Genomic DNA, 15,533 nt, shown 5'->3' with positions numbered 1-15,533 from the left:
GACCAGGTTATTAACCCACACGGTGACATGAACATGATGTGCAAATGAGCTGTAAAAACCCCATCACGCATTTCATTCCCTTTCGGTAACACTTTTTATAATAACTTCATGCTATGAATCTATAGTTAGGCATTAGTAAATGGTTAATTCATCATTTATAAAGCATTAATAGAAATTATTACACGGCTCTGTGGAATACTTGATTCTGATTGGTCAATCATGCATTCCAGCGGTATGTTATTCCCAGATAACACACCGATTATCCGGGTACTACTCTGTCGGGGTTTATTCTGTGATAACAACCGGCTGGATGTACATTATCCCTTACTTAATAAGCCATTTATAAATACAGCTATAAATGTTTTATTCTTGATTTATAAGCATATCTATAATGTGTTTAGTAATTGTGTTTTCATACTTTATTAATGATCAATTTATAATGTCTAAATTCAGTATTACACTATTTACAAACCAGTTATTTAGGAGTTAATTCATAAGATAATTTAGAAAGTGTAAGTAAATTATTAATAAACTATTTAAATATAGATTTATACATCTTATTATTTAGACATAGTAATAGTTACTCAGTGTGTTAATAAATGCTTTGTGAGCTCATTTAAAGTGAGGACTATTTATGCCTCAAAAGCTTTAAAGGCTCAGTTATCAACACAGAATGATACAGAATATAGAAATATTTATTAAATAAACACCTTCAATGTCATAGAAAATTGACATTGAACATAAAAATAAAAAATAGAAAATAAAAATTCCTATACACCGCCAGAAAACATAACTGCAGTAAAATGAAACTATGCCTCTGCAATCTGATATAAAAAATACATTTCTGTAAAGTGTAAACATTGCTGAATAAAAAATTTACCAGTGCCAACACTGGATTACAGGACTGCCAAAATACAACATCAAACAATGATAATATAATAAAATATTTCACAGTGTCTAATTTCAAACAACTTTCAAACATTAGAGAACGGCAGTGCAGAAGAAAACTGAGCCTTTAAATCTCATTTGTAAAAGATTTACGAGGCATAAATAGTCCTCACTTTAGATGAGCTCACACAAATAGTTCACTGACAACTACTAAATGTTTTATAACTACCTGAATTAATCATGAATTATAGTAGGAATATTTATTGAGTGAATATCCAAAACTCTATGTCTAAATAATAAGATGTATAAATGTACAATTAAAGACTTTATTAATTATTTACTTACACTTTCTAAATGATCTTATGAACCACTGACAACTCCTAAATAACTGCTCTGTAAATAATGTAATATTTAATTTAGAAATGATAAATTGATCAGTAATAAAGTATGACACATGATGGGCCTCATTCATGAAACTAATAAGTAATTTGGGCGTACAATGGATCTTTACGAAAACTCTCCTCCAGATTCACAAACACTTCTTATACCACGGATTCAGTTGTAAAACATGTGTATATTAATGAATTCCAAACATTTGCAAATAGGGCGCGCATGCACGCTCATTCATAATTAGCATAATCCCGCAACTGCAAATGACGTGTCCAGGAACGCTGTGGAATCTTCTGGACTTCTTTCCCAGGTTTGGCTTCAGTATTTTGAATTAATGCTAAAGAGACTAATTGGCCAAATGCCTAGCAATACATATTACATTTTCGTGTGTCCACCAAAGCATTTTTAGCCAGCTAAAAAACGGCTGGTGCTCTTCTGAAAATGGCCAGCTGGTGGCGCTTTGCAAGCGCAGCGTTTTTCCAGCTGAAATACTTTGGTTGCTATGATACAGAATATCCTTGGCAGTAATGTTACTAGTATCTCATTTTGAAGAATATCACTGAATATAAAAATGCAATAAAAAGCAGTATTAACTTCTCAATTGTTGTTCAGTCAGTGTACAAGTGGGATGATTGGTCAATGTTGTGTTTATCCCGCCCCTCCTCTACTGTGATTGGACGGCCGGGTAAAAAGTGACAGTGACGAGCGCTGTGTTTTACCCAAAGTTGAACAGAAAAAATATTTTAAAAGACAGGGCAAATGAGCTTGTGAAGTATTATTATGGTGTATAGTGCATCAAAATGCAGTTTGCCTAAATTAGAACACAGAACGTTCAAATGTTTACGCACCGTTTACACGTGGTAGGGAGCAGGTGTACATTTCTGTCTTTCCAACTAACATTTTGAAAATACGAACATTTTCGTGAATTCTAAAATGTGCATCAGAGCGGCTTTAAGAACGATTTACACAAAAATGTGTTCTGCTCATGTTTCATGAATGAAGCCCATTATAGATCCTTATAAATCAAGAATAAAGCATTTATAGCTATATTTATAAACTGCTTATGAATGTCTATTAATGTTTTATAAATGAAGAATTAATAATGCTTAACTAATGATTCATAGCATGCAGTTATTATAAAGTGTTACCGAAGATCATTCTCCTTCATCGAAGTCATTCTCCCACAAACTTGCGCACACAGCAACACAGAACAAGGCAACGCACACACAGAACTCTTAAGATTGTGAACTGTTCCTCCAGTAACCTGTCACGAGGAAAAGGTTTTGAGGAACTTTGTGTGCAATAGGATATTTGTGGCACCTTTTACAGTGTATGACATCCATCACCTGATAAACGATGAAGAGATATTCTGGGCAGGTTTAATGTTATTGGAAGTTTGTTACAGATCCAATAAAAATGTCCATTTCGAGGCTCCAGCTTGCTCAGGCTGGAGGGTAATGAATCCCCAAACCCCCTTGAGGTCTGCTGCTTGCCTTGTGTTTTAGAGCACCATCTTGTGAATTTGAATTTCCTGTTGGACCTGCTAGATCTCGATGCCAAAAACGTTGAATGGCAGTTTATTGGCGTTTGCTAACTCAAGCTTCACAGTTAGTATTGCCCCGAACAACTTTAACTCCAACTCGTCCTGCAACATACATGTTATTGAGGCACGCAAGGTGTGATTTTATTTTTCTAAATTATGGTGGATGATGGGTCATTTATTAATTAATGTATTATATATGGATCGTTATACACCGATCAGGCATAACATTATGACCTAATATTGTGTCGTTCCCCTTTTGCTGCCAAAACAGCCCTGACCCGTCGTGACATGGACTCCACTAGACCCCAGAAGGTGTGCTGTGGTAGCAGCAGATCTTTTAAGTCCTGTTGTTCAGCACATCCCACAGATGCTCGATTTGAATGAGATCTTGGGGTCCAGTTCTGATGCTCACGTGCCCACTGTTGGTGCTTTTGGCGGTGGACAGGGGTCAGCATGGGCACCCTGACTGGTCTGCGGCTATGAAGCCCGATACGCAACAAAATACGATGCACTGTGTATTCTGACACCTTTCTATCAGAACCAGCATTAACTTCTTGAGCAATTTGAGCTACAGTAGCTCGTCTGTTTGATCGGACCACACGGCCTTCGCTCCCCACGTTCATCAATGAGCCTTGGCAGCCCATGACCTTGTCGCCAGTTCACCACTGTTCCTTCCTTGGATCACTTTTGATAGATACTGACCACTGCAGACCGGGAACACCCCACTAGAGCTGCAGTTTTGGAGATGCTCTGACCCAGTCGATTAGCCATAACAATTTGGACCATGTCAAACTCGCTCAAATCCTTACACTTGCCCATTTTTCCTGCTTCTAACACATCAACTTTGAGGACAAAATGTTTACTTGCTGCCTAATATATCCCACCCACTAACAGGTGCAGTGATGAAGATATACTCCGTGTTATTCAAGTCATAATTGAATGACTGTTCGGTGTATAATAAATGTATTGTGCTTTGCGAGATGTTCTCTCAATACGCTTTGAGAAAGAGGGAATATTTCCTTTGTTTAACTGGAAGTATAACTGAAAAAACACTTTTGCCACTGAACTGCACCAGCAGGAATGAATAGAGGCCAACCGTGGCAATATAAGACTTTCAGAACATGGATATAATGCCACTGACTGTTGCCCTCACCATCTGAATAAAAACCCTCTTCTCAACCGGGATTACAACCTGTGAACCTCATGCTGCTCGCAATGAAAGCAAAACAGAGGATCTGCCTAACCATACGGGAGTAAGACGGCTGCCCCAGTGCCCTGATGCTTGATGAATATGTGTGTGTATAACCCTTTTTGTTCACAAACTGGTGATGTTCTTTTGTGTTGCTCCACTGTGGAGAATTTTAAGAGCCCTCAAAGATGGCCACGTGACTCTGAAAAACACTTACTGAGCGGAATGACTGAAGTAGATCTGCTGTTTACCGATTTGTTAAGTCATCGCCTTTATTCATAATGAGAATGGCTCCCCAAAGCTATTATTTTGATTCAGAATAACTATTATTTTGAGAAAGCGTTACGCTCATGTTTGTGTTGGGGTGTTGTCTTGTGTTCACTGTTCTGTGCATGAATGGCTCTTATTTGAAACATTCTCATATCACCATTAGAGTCACATTCTAGTTCTGTTTAAATGAGTGTGTAATTGATCACATTAATTAAATCTTCCTCTATGTTACGATGCTTTAAAGGGAAAAAAATCATACTTTACTCATCTGCATGTTGCAAACCTGCATGAGTTTTTCTTCTTTTGTGGAGCTTAAAATAAGTGTTTTTGAAGAATATCCTGGCCATTGGTTTCCGTCTAATGAAACTGAATGGGGACTGGAGCTATCAAAGTCTGAAATGAGTAAAAAAGCAAGAAAGTGGTTCAAATTACTTTTGCATTTGTCATATGATTTCAAAAGACTAGAAATAGTGCACAAGTCAAGTGAAACCCTTTTTGATATTTTATATAAACAGTGGGGAAAATAATTCATTGATCCCCTGCTGACTTTGCAAGTTTGCCCACTTACAAAAATTTGAAGGGTCTATACTTTTTATGGTAGGTTTATTTTAATGAATGGAGACAGAATATCAACCAAAAAAATCCAGGTTATAAATTGATTTGGATTTCAGTAATGCCGAGTTCACACTGCCTGATTTTAGGCCTTGATTTTGACTCGTCGACAGGTTTCGCGAAATCGCAGACAAATGCAAGAAATCGATGACCAACAGCCAATGAGAGAGCAAGATACAGGGCAAAAAATTATGGAATGCTCCTCCCCCCCCCCCCCCCCCCCCCCCCCCGCTTTGCGTGTGGCAGAATCTGTTGACTCATTTAAAAAGCAGCTGAAGACACTTTTATTTAGACAAGCTTTTAGTTAATTCTTGGGCTTTTATGTTTTGTTTTGGTTTTGTTCTGATGTGTTAAATTGTATATACATTGTAAAGCACTTTGTGATCTTTATCTGTGATAAGTGCTATATAAATAAATTTTACTTACTTACTTACTTATAAACCAGAATATCAGTATTTTAATAGATAAAATCCTTTTCGCTGCAAATCAGCCCACAGACAATTTGGACTGCAAACTTTCTGCAATTTATCATTTTTAATTTCAATTACAGTTGCACGCGAGAACGGTCTGACACACGCGCAATCTCGCGTTGTTTACTTGTCACATCTCACGTGTGTTTGGTTGTGAAATGTAGCGCACCGGAGATTCTTCCTTTTGTACAGTCACGCAGTGTGAAACCTCCTGTCGCCGATTCATCGTGCAGTGTGAACACAGCAGTGACTGAATGCTACCCCAGATAGTCATGCAGTGTGAAAAGAGCAGTGATCCGATGAGTTTGAAAATTGTGCAGTCCGAACTCGGCATAAGGGAAATACGTTTTTGATCCCCAAGCAAAATATGACTTAGTACTTGGTGGAGAAACCCTTGTTGGCACAGAGGTAAGATGTTTCTTGCAGTTGGTCACCAGGTTTGCACACATCTCAGGAGGGATTTTGGTCCACTCTTCCTTACAGATCCTCTCTAAATCCTTACAACTCGAAGTTTAAGCTTCCTCCACAGATTTTTTATAAAATTAAGGTCTGGGGACTGGCTAGGCCACTCTGTGACCTTTAATGTGCTTCTTCTTGAGCCACTTTTTTGTTGCCTTGGCGGTATGGTTGGGGTCATTGTCATGCTGGAAGACCCATCCACGACCCATCTTCAGTGTTCTGGCTGAGGGAAGGAAGTTCTCGTCCAAGATTTTACGGAACATGGCCTCGTCCGTCGGCCGCTCAATGCGGTGAAGTCGAGGGCAACTGATGGTTATTTTGTATTTCTTCCATTTCCGAATAATTGCACCAAAAGCTGGGTCTTTCTCAACAAGCTTCTTTCTGATGGTCTTGTAGCCCATTCCAGCCATATGCATGTCTACAATCATGTCCCTGATGTCCTTTGACAGCCCTTTGGTTTTGCCCATGGTGATGGAGGGTTTGGAATGGAAGATACAGATTCTGTGGACAGGTATCTTTTATACACATAATGAGCTGACATTAGGAGCACTTTCTTCACGTGACAGGACTTATCTGTGTTCCACATGGGCACATAACCACTGTGGGAGGCAGAATTCTTGCTGGTTGGTAGGGGATCAAATACTTATTTCACTCGATCAAATGCTAATCAGTTAATAACCTTTATATAATGTGTTTTTTTCTTTAAAAAAAAAAGAGTTTGTGTTTACATAATGTATGTGTATGTACCATGCATAATTATTATGTATATATAAATACACACTCATTCATGTGTATATTTAAGAAATATTTGCATATATATATATATATATATATATATATATATATATATATATATATGCATGTGTGTGTATATAAATATACATAATAATTATACATATACATAATAGGTGTGTGTACTGTGTAAAATTATGTATATTTGAATACACACACACATATATATATATATATATATATATATATGCATGTGTGTATTCAAATTTTACACAGTACACACACCTATTATGTATATGTTTAATTATTATGTATATTTATATACACACACATGCATATATATATATATATATATATATATATATATATATATATATATATATATATATATATATATATATATATATACACACTCACCTAAAGGATTATTAGGAACACCTGTTCAATTTCTCATTAATGCAATTATCTAATCAACCAATCACATGGCAGTTGCTTCAATGCATTTAGGGGTGTGGTCCTGGTCAAGACAATCTCCTGAACTCCAAACTGAATGTCAGAATGGGAAAGAAAGGTGATTTAAGCAATTTTGAGCGTGGCATGGTTGTTGGTGCCAGACGGGCCGGTCTGAGTATTACACAATCTGCTCAGTTACTGGGATTTTCACGCACAACCATTTCTAGGGTTTACAAAGAATGGTGTGAAAAGGGAAAAACATCCAGTATGCGGCAGTCCTAGAGGTCAGAGGAGAATGGGCCGACTGATTCAAGCTGATAGAAGAGCAACTTTGACTGAAATAACCACTCGTTACAACCGAGGTATGCAGCAAAGCATTTGAGAAGCCACAACACGCACAACCTTGAGGCGGATGGGCTACAACAGCAGAAGACCCCAACAGGGTACCACTCATCTCCACTACAAATAGGAAAAAGAGGCTACAATTTGCACGAGCTCACCAAAATTGGACCGTTGAAGACTGGAAAAATGTGCCCTGGTCTGATGAGTCTCGAATTCTGTTGAGACATTCAGATGGTAGAGTCAGAATTTGTCGTAAACAGAATGAGAACATGGATCCATCATGCCTTCTTACCACTGTGCAGGCTGGGGGTGGTGGTGTAATGGTGTGGGGGATGTTTTCTTGGCACACTTTAGGCCCCTTAGTGCCAATTGGGCATCGTTTAAATGCCACGGCCTACCTGAGCATTGTTTCTGACCATGTCCATCCCTTTATGACCACCATGTACTCATCCTCTGATGGCTACTTCCAGCTGGATAATGCACCATGTCACAAAGCTCGAATCATTTCAAATTGGTTTCTTGAACATGACAATGAGTTCACTGTACTAAAATGGTCCCACAGTCACCAGATCTCAACCCAATAGAGCATCTTTGGGATGTGGTGGAACGGGAGCTTCGTGCCCTGGATGTGCATCCCACAAATCTCCATCAACTGCAAGATGCTCTCCTATCAATATGGGCCAACATTTCTAAAGAATGCTTTCAGCACCTTGTTGAATCAATGCCACGTAGAATTAAGGCAGTTCTGAAGGTCAAACACAGTATTAGTATGGTGTTCCTAATAATCCTTTAGGTGAGTGTGTATATATATATATATATATATATATATATATATATATATATATATATATATATATATATATATATATATATATATATATATATATATATATATATATATATGCATGTTTGTGTATTCAAATATACATAATAATTATACACAGTACACACACATATATTATGTAAACACAAACTTTTTATTTTGGATGCAATTAATCGATTTGACCACACTATGTAAACAGATTTTTATGTTAGTTGTGATTAATAACGATTAATTAATCTTTTTTATTTCTATCATGTTTTAATAAACCTCTGTTGTGCAGCCGAACATTAAAAGTTATTAAAATTGTTACATTTTTATTTGATAAAATGTTAAAAGATGAATTAAATTGCCTTTATTTGATTACCACCACTTTTGAAAAAATAATGCATTTTGCAAAAATGCAAAATTAAACATTTCATAGGGCTGTATTATTATGAAAAAAACATTTATTAACTTAATTTATTAGACATACATTTTTATTATTACAATTTAATTAAAACATTAAAATGGAATTCAAAAATAAAAAAAATGGAAAACAGAATTTAAGAAAAATAAAACTTAAAAAAAACAGGTTTCATAGGGCCCTACAAATGTAATTTTTTTTTAAACTCTGAGAAAACATTACGTTGTACAGGCTTGATGATTTCAATTAATATCATTTAACCATTAAAACAGAATAAAAAAAGGAATTTGGGGAAAAAAAATACAATTTCATATTACCCTATATATGCTGTTTTTTTTTCTCTTTTCTTTTTTCATATCTTGGTAGCCCGAGTCACCTTTGACTTTTAATATATGGAAAGAGCCACCAGGATGTTATTTTCTTTTGTTTCTCTTAAGAAAAAGGTTTATACATGTTTTTAATGACATGGGTGATTAAATGCAGAACGTTCATCCTCTCAAGTCCTTGGAGCATCCAAGTTTGTCATACTTCCCTGAACAAAAAGTGACCATAAGCTGTCAACAGTTGATGAAATTTGATAGTAGAGCCGATCTGAATCCCTCTAACAATAAACCCCAATACATTCACTCAAATTGTTAGCATTTGCAGTTACGCCTACATCATCTCTCCCCAGGAACGCTGGTCCTCCAGGTGTAAATGTCATAAAAAATAGGTGTGACTCCTTCTCAGAGATCCACCCACTCCACTGGTGAGAGGCTAAAGGGGGTCAAACACATTCTGGCTGTACAAAATCTCCAATTTCAGAGTCTCAAACATCCCCAGGGATCTCTGAGGTTGTAATGCTCGTTGAGTGCTAAAATGCAACAGGTTTTTAATGATGATCGGCGTCCTAAAATGGCTCTATGCGCTAGAAATGTAGTATGTTGCCATCTGTGCGCAATATGCCCATCAGTTCACTGATGTTTAATATTTCTTTGCTTGTTGCAAAGTGTGAATATCACTCTCCCCAAAATATATCAGCACAAAGGAGCGTTGATTTTCTGCAATGGGGCGAGTGAGAATATCTCAACCAGACCAAGTGGGAAACCAAAAAGAGCGTTTCACCCTCCCAGCACTGTTGACGGCCTGTTGCCATGACGACAGAGCTCTAGAACACGCGGGCAGCGTAACTCTTCGGTATGTCTAAATAAAGCCGCTTCTTACTTTTAATGTAATTGTTGCAAATGAAGCAAAGCGGCTTTGTGAAACTAATTGTCTTTGACTGTCTTCGCACCATGTCTCATTTCATGAAGTTCACTAGGCAACATGTGTGACAAACAATTCATATTTATGTTCAGATGTAAGTTAGACCATAGCTCTGTCATCTTTGTGTTTTTAAGTTTGGCTCTTTTTATGTTTGTTACAATGTTCTTGTTGAATGAATTAATATATATATAAATTAGTTAGACTTACTTGAAAAAAGCATGCAAACCGATTGTAGTAAGTAAATTGAAATAGGAAATAGTATGTTGTGCTGACAAATGCTTAGTTAGTATAGTTCTACCAGAAAGACTCTGGAGGCCAGATGATATAAAATAAAATAGCAAGTTTATTAACAGACCAGCAAGTATTAATTAGAGTTCTTTGACGTAGACCCCGTCCGTAGCTCTCGTCTCGAGGGTAACGGACTCTGCATTTCCTGCCTGAAGATGAAGGCAGGGGTGGAGGCGACCCACTGGGAGGTATAGACGGGGACCATCCTGGTGGTGGGGGGGAGGATGGAGGTATGTTGGCATCAGCATCTGAGAACTCAGGCGTGTTATTACCGGTCTTTTATACTCTGAGAATTAGAACATGATTGGTTAGGTCTGGATGACCTAACATTGAAACTTCCTGGCGCTATCTTCATTTCACTTACACAAGAGTTCTAGTAACTAAAAAAGAACTGTAGAGAGTACTTGATCTTTTAATTTAGGTTTACCCTTGACTTCGTATAGCTACCATAGATGTAACCATTGTTGTGCTTTGCCTGCTGAATGTTGAAGTCTGTGTGTGACTCAAGCATGATCAGCTGCGAGGTATTGTTACAAATATAGAGGGATTATATTAACCCAATTAAAAGTTCCACAGGTGTTTATGATGTAAGTGTTAGCAATATAATTGTAAACGATCATTATATGACATAGAGGGAAATATTACATAGGTTAATTTTGTACAGTCACGCAGTGTGAAACCTCCTGTCGCCAATTCTGTGATCTTAATTTCTGACTAAATCATTAACTATAGTTAATTATTCAGTCAGAAGCTATAGGTCAACTTTTAAAAGCAACCTATTTATTGCTTCTCTTCCTTTGAAACCAAATAACTGTGATTTCTTGTTGCATCACTGCATCAGAAAGAGAGTTTAATAATATGAATACTCCAAGTGCTCAACCAAAGTGAACACTTATCACCATAATGGTGAGGGTTTTTTTTTTTTTTGCTTGACAAAATGGCACTCAAACCAATCAGTTAATCTTAACTTGTTTTTTTCTGAGTAAACAAGGAATAGTATGTGAATAGTACAGATTACTAGATTTTTACAATTAAGTTAAGACACTAAAGGCATCTTTACACAGCCGAGTTAAGGCGGCTCTAAACCGGCTCGGTGTCTGCTCAAAATTCTGTGTAAACACGCAATGCTGCATAAAAGTAGACTTAAAATTTGCTGGGTCTGACCCACCTCAGTCCTTTGTATCAAAGCCGATGCTGAAACGGTTTTGATTCAGTGTAAATGAACGCGAACTTGTGCCACCCTAAACTACGTCATTGTCATGACAACCGCCTAGCAGCGCGAGAAAAAAAAATGTCTATCATTGAAGTAAAAGAGTCCTGTACTCACATCGTCAAGCAACCCACCAAAATAACAGAGTCGTCATGTGTAATAAATTGGTGTTCGCCCTTTTGTAATCTTCCTTTGAAGAGATTGGCTGAGATTTACCTCGTATATGGTAAATGCTTAACCCAGTCGCCGTCACTGTGATTGTGCATTTTTATAATATATTCCAAAAAGAATCTCTTTGAGAATGATATTTGCTGATATATCTGCTGTCCTACCTGAAACGCTATCATTGTTCATTTGTTGTGACTGCTCCAAAGTGACTTTCTGGCTCTTTGAAAAAACTTTCGACCACTTTTAATCCTGCGGTGATCTACCCAGTGTAATAATTCATAATTTCTTTATAGCATTTGTTCCATCAACACAATTATATTAAGCAATATAAAATAACTAGGCTATACCATAGCCTACAATAACCTATCAGTACAGAATTATGACAATCAAAGCGCCTATATATAGCACTAGAGGAAATTAATTTAAAATTCTGTATTTTTATTTTATTTAATTGTTTATTATTTCATTGTTTTTTAAATGTATTTATACCACTTGGTTAAAACTGTAGTTTTAAAATAGTAATGTTCAAAGCATTGTTTCCCGCGATTTTAATTCCTGTGTAAATGCATTTGTGGCGCTTCAGAGAAGCATTAAACGGTTTGTGTAAATGCTTCTTTTTGTGATTTTATGCTGCTTCAGATTTGGTTTCTGTGCCACGTTTGTAAAGATTCCTTTAGTAAAGTTAAGTTAACTAAAAAGTGTTAGAATCACTGTTGGATTTTACAGTGTGTGTGTGTGTGTGTGTGTGTGTGTGTGTGTGTGTGTGTGTGTGTGTGTGTGTGTGTGTGTGTGTGTGTGTGTGTGTGTGTGTGTGTGTGTGTGTGTGTGTGTGTGTGTGTGTGTGTGTGTGTGTGTGTGTGTGTGTGTGTGTGTGTGTGTGTGTGTGTGTGTGTGTGTGTATGTATGTGTATATATATATATATATATATATATATATATTTATTTATTTATTTATTTATTTATTTATTTATTTTTTATGTATATGACTCTTGATCATTAAAAAGTGATCAGTTGACTTGACTTAAATGAAGTGTGGAAACCTGTTGCCTTAAAGGATTAGTTCACTTCAAAATGAAAATTTCCTGATAATTTATTCACCCCATCTCAACGTTCATGTCTTTCTTTATTCAGTCAAAAAGAAATTTACTTTCACCTACATCACACGTGACCTTTCCGAAGTGATGACGGCATAGGCCGTGAAGAAGAACAACACAGAAGTCTCCAATCGTTCCTCTAGATAAGACCCTATTCCTCAGCTGGGGTCGTGCAGAGCCTCTGAAGCCCTTCGAAGCCTTATGAAACTGTATTGATTTGGACCTTCAACCCATTGGTTGACATTGAAGTCCATTATTTGGAGAAAAATCCTGGCATGTTTTCCTCAAAAAACTTAATTTCTTTTCCCCTGAAGAAAGAAAATCTTGGATGAGATGGGGGTGAGTAAAATATCAGGACATTTTCATTTTGAAGTGAACCAATCACTTTAAATTTAGTTAGTAATAAACTTCATGTCTTATTGAACAAATTTAAGTTATGTGGAATTGTCAAGTTCACACAACTTGTTTTTTATTAATTTCGCAAGAAGTTTATCTACTTAATCATTTTAAGGCAACAGGTTTCCTCACTTGTATGCAGAAAATTATATTAAATATGCCTACATTAATGCATTATGTTTTGAATATGCCTGCATTAATCACTATGTGTTTAGTGTTACACCCCATTTATTGCATCCTTAACCCACCTGAAGTAAAAGCTGGTTACTGTCCCTACAGTACTTCCATCATCCTGTAGGGGGCGATGGAGAGTGGTGAGTTTCAATGGCAGGGTCTGCTTGATTGACAATAGCAGACTGCTGACACTCTGACAAAGCATGAAAGGCATTTATAAGCAGGGACTTCCCGTTCTAAATAGGTTTTGAGCACAAACTTTTTTTTCCCTCACTATGCGTCTTTATCTTTTTTAAGTGCTTTATCTCACAGGGCTACTGTATGAAGCAAAGCAGTCTAAACTACTGTAATCTACAGCTTCGGCACAGAGGAATCGGATCTATTTGGCAAATATTCCAGTGGGCTATTTACAGTGAAACCGTGCAGCATTAAATCTGCTTAAGGATATGGGTTTAAAACACAGCAAATATAGGAGTGCCCTTTGGGGGAGGAAAAAAAAACTCAACTCATAGAAAGCTCAGCGTGAATCTCTGTTCCTAGGCAACGGAAACTTAATATACAATTAATAATATGGGAATTTGCTATTCTGAAATCCAATCACTCTCTTAATTTGCCTGGGAATTGGCTTTGTCTCAGGATATTAAATATCGCAGATCCCGTGCGGGGCCAACATCGACACATCTAAGCCTGGTTAGGTTAGGGTCCTGGAGGCTCTGAGCTGCAGTTAAGCTGTGGTTTTGTGGCCCTCGGGTGATGAATGAAGGAGAAAATCGCAACACGTCCCCAGGCTCGCATTGTCTTAATTCAAAGGCATAGAACACGAGACAATGGTGCAATCACAACAGTGCCTTTGTGCTTTAAGCACCCTCTTTCTCTCATGTGTCTTTCTGCAGGGGGAAGCGTTCAAGACGGGAGATGTCAGAGGAATTGAACTATCCGGTGAGTGTTTTCTTTAAAAACAGTGTTTGTTTTGACTGAATAGGCATGCATCACTATTACAATTGCACATTTGGAGTTAAACTAACCTCTAATCCTAAATATTAAACTTGGGATTGGTTTAGACTTTTGTAGCCAGACCTTTGAATAAATGGCAAAATGTCAAGTCCACAATGCAGCTTATTCTGGCCAAGAACCGCCCACTCAGAAAGGAAGAGATCCTCTGACTGACATGTAAAGCGACCAACCAGAGTTTTTGTTTTTACATACCATTTAGCGGTGGGTTTATAAATCAATAATTCAACAATAAAATTATAATTAAAACAATGGCTACAGTTTCATTTTATTTAAAATGTGTTTAGTGACAGAATAAATCTGTCCATAATCCATTTAAATGTTTATTTTTTTTTTTATTAATACTTTTATTCAGCAAGAATGAATTACATTTATTAAAAGTGACAGGAAAGACTTTTAAGCTGCGTTTCCACCGTGGGAACTTTCCCCAGGAACTAGGGATTTTGGGGTGGTACTCGGTGTGTTTCGACCGCAGGAACCAGGGTCTAAATAAAGTTCTGGGTAAAGCTTTCCCTCTCAAAACGGCCACGCTCGTGAGGTAGTACTTTTTCAAAGTTCAGGAACTTTCGGGGGTGGGACTTGGGCGCTGAACATGCTGATTGGTTGAGTTCACGCAGCATTTTATTTCAACCTAAAAGTCTGTTGTGGTGCGCGCAGTAAGAGTTGTTTACTATTCGAATCAACAATGGAGTTTAAAAAATACGACCGATGAACAAACAACGAAGTTCAGGCTTTATTAAGTTTATTTGCGGAGGACGAAATCCAGTGGGCTCTAGAAAGTTGCGCGTAGTCCTACGTCACCGGACTAATCTTCACGGTACTTTAGACCGCTATGGAAACGCAGACAGCAACAGGTCTGAGGGAAAAAGAGTTCCTGGGAAAAAAGTTCCTGGGACAAATTGTTCCGGGTATTTCGGTGGAAATGGGGCTTTACACTGTTATAATAGATTTCGATTTCAAATAAAAGCTGTTCTTTTGAACTTTATATTCATCAAATAATCTTGAAAATATTTTGCGCCAGGAAGCAACGATTTTGTTCATTTGAACACATGGGATGGAAACTCTGCTTTATTCGCAAATGTTTTATGTGATATTCCAATTTTGCGCATAAGTTCAATTCGTAACTTTGAATGGACACATAGCTGAAGACTGGAAGTAATGATGCTGAAAATCCAGCTATCAAAAGAATAAATTAAATTTTTTAATAGATGACATGAAAACATGAAAATACAGCCTTGGTAAACAGCCAACAAATCTTTCCCACTCCAAACTTTTGAATGGTAATTTAAGTCTGAAAACAAAGCAGGATATTCAGGTCTACATGTGGAAAAACTTTATATATCTTTAAAATATGTGATGCCACTAACTTTGGC

The 15,533-nt window shown here is 37.1% G+C and overlaps 1 protein-coding gene across 1 annotated transcript in view; it reads left to right on the top strand.

The window, feature by feature from the left end:
• pebp4 (phosphatidylethanolamine binding protein 4) overlaps positions 1-15,533 on the top strand; it is a gene marked incomplete at both ends in the record, with an annotated part of 206,777 nt that overhangs the window by 158,576 nt on the left and 32,668 nt on the right. Inside the window, one exon of the mRNA XM_079826604.1 lies at positions 14,043-14,088. Coding sequence (XP_079682730.1) covers positions 14,043-14,088 — 46 coding nt within the window. The remainder of the gene's footprint in view (positions 1-14,042; positions 14,089-15,533) is intronic.

This window comes from Gobio gobio (assembly GCF_949357685.1).
Source record: "Gobio gobio genome assembly, chromosome: 10".
Taxonomy (NCBI): domain Eukaryota; kingdom Metazoa; phylum Chordata; class Actinopteri; order Cypriniformes; family Gobionidae; genus Gobio; species Gobio gobio.
This window is presented reverse-complemented; position numbering and strand designations above follow the sequence as displayed.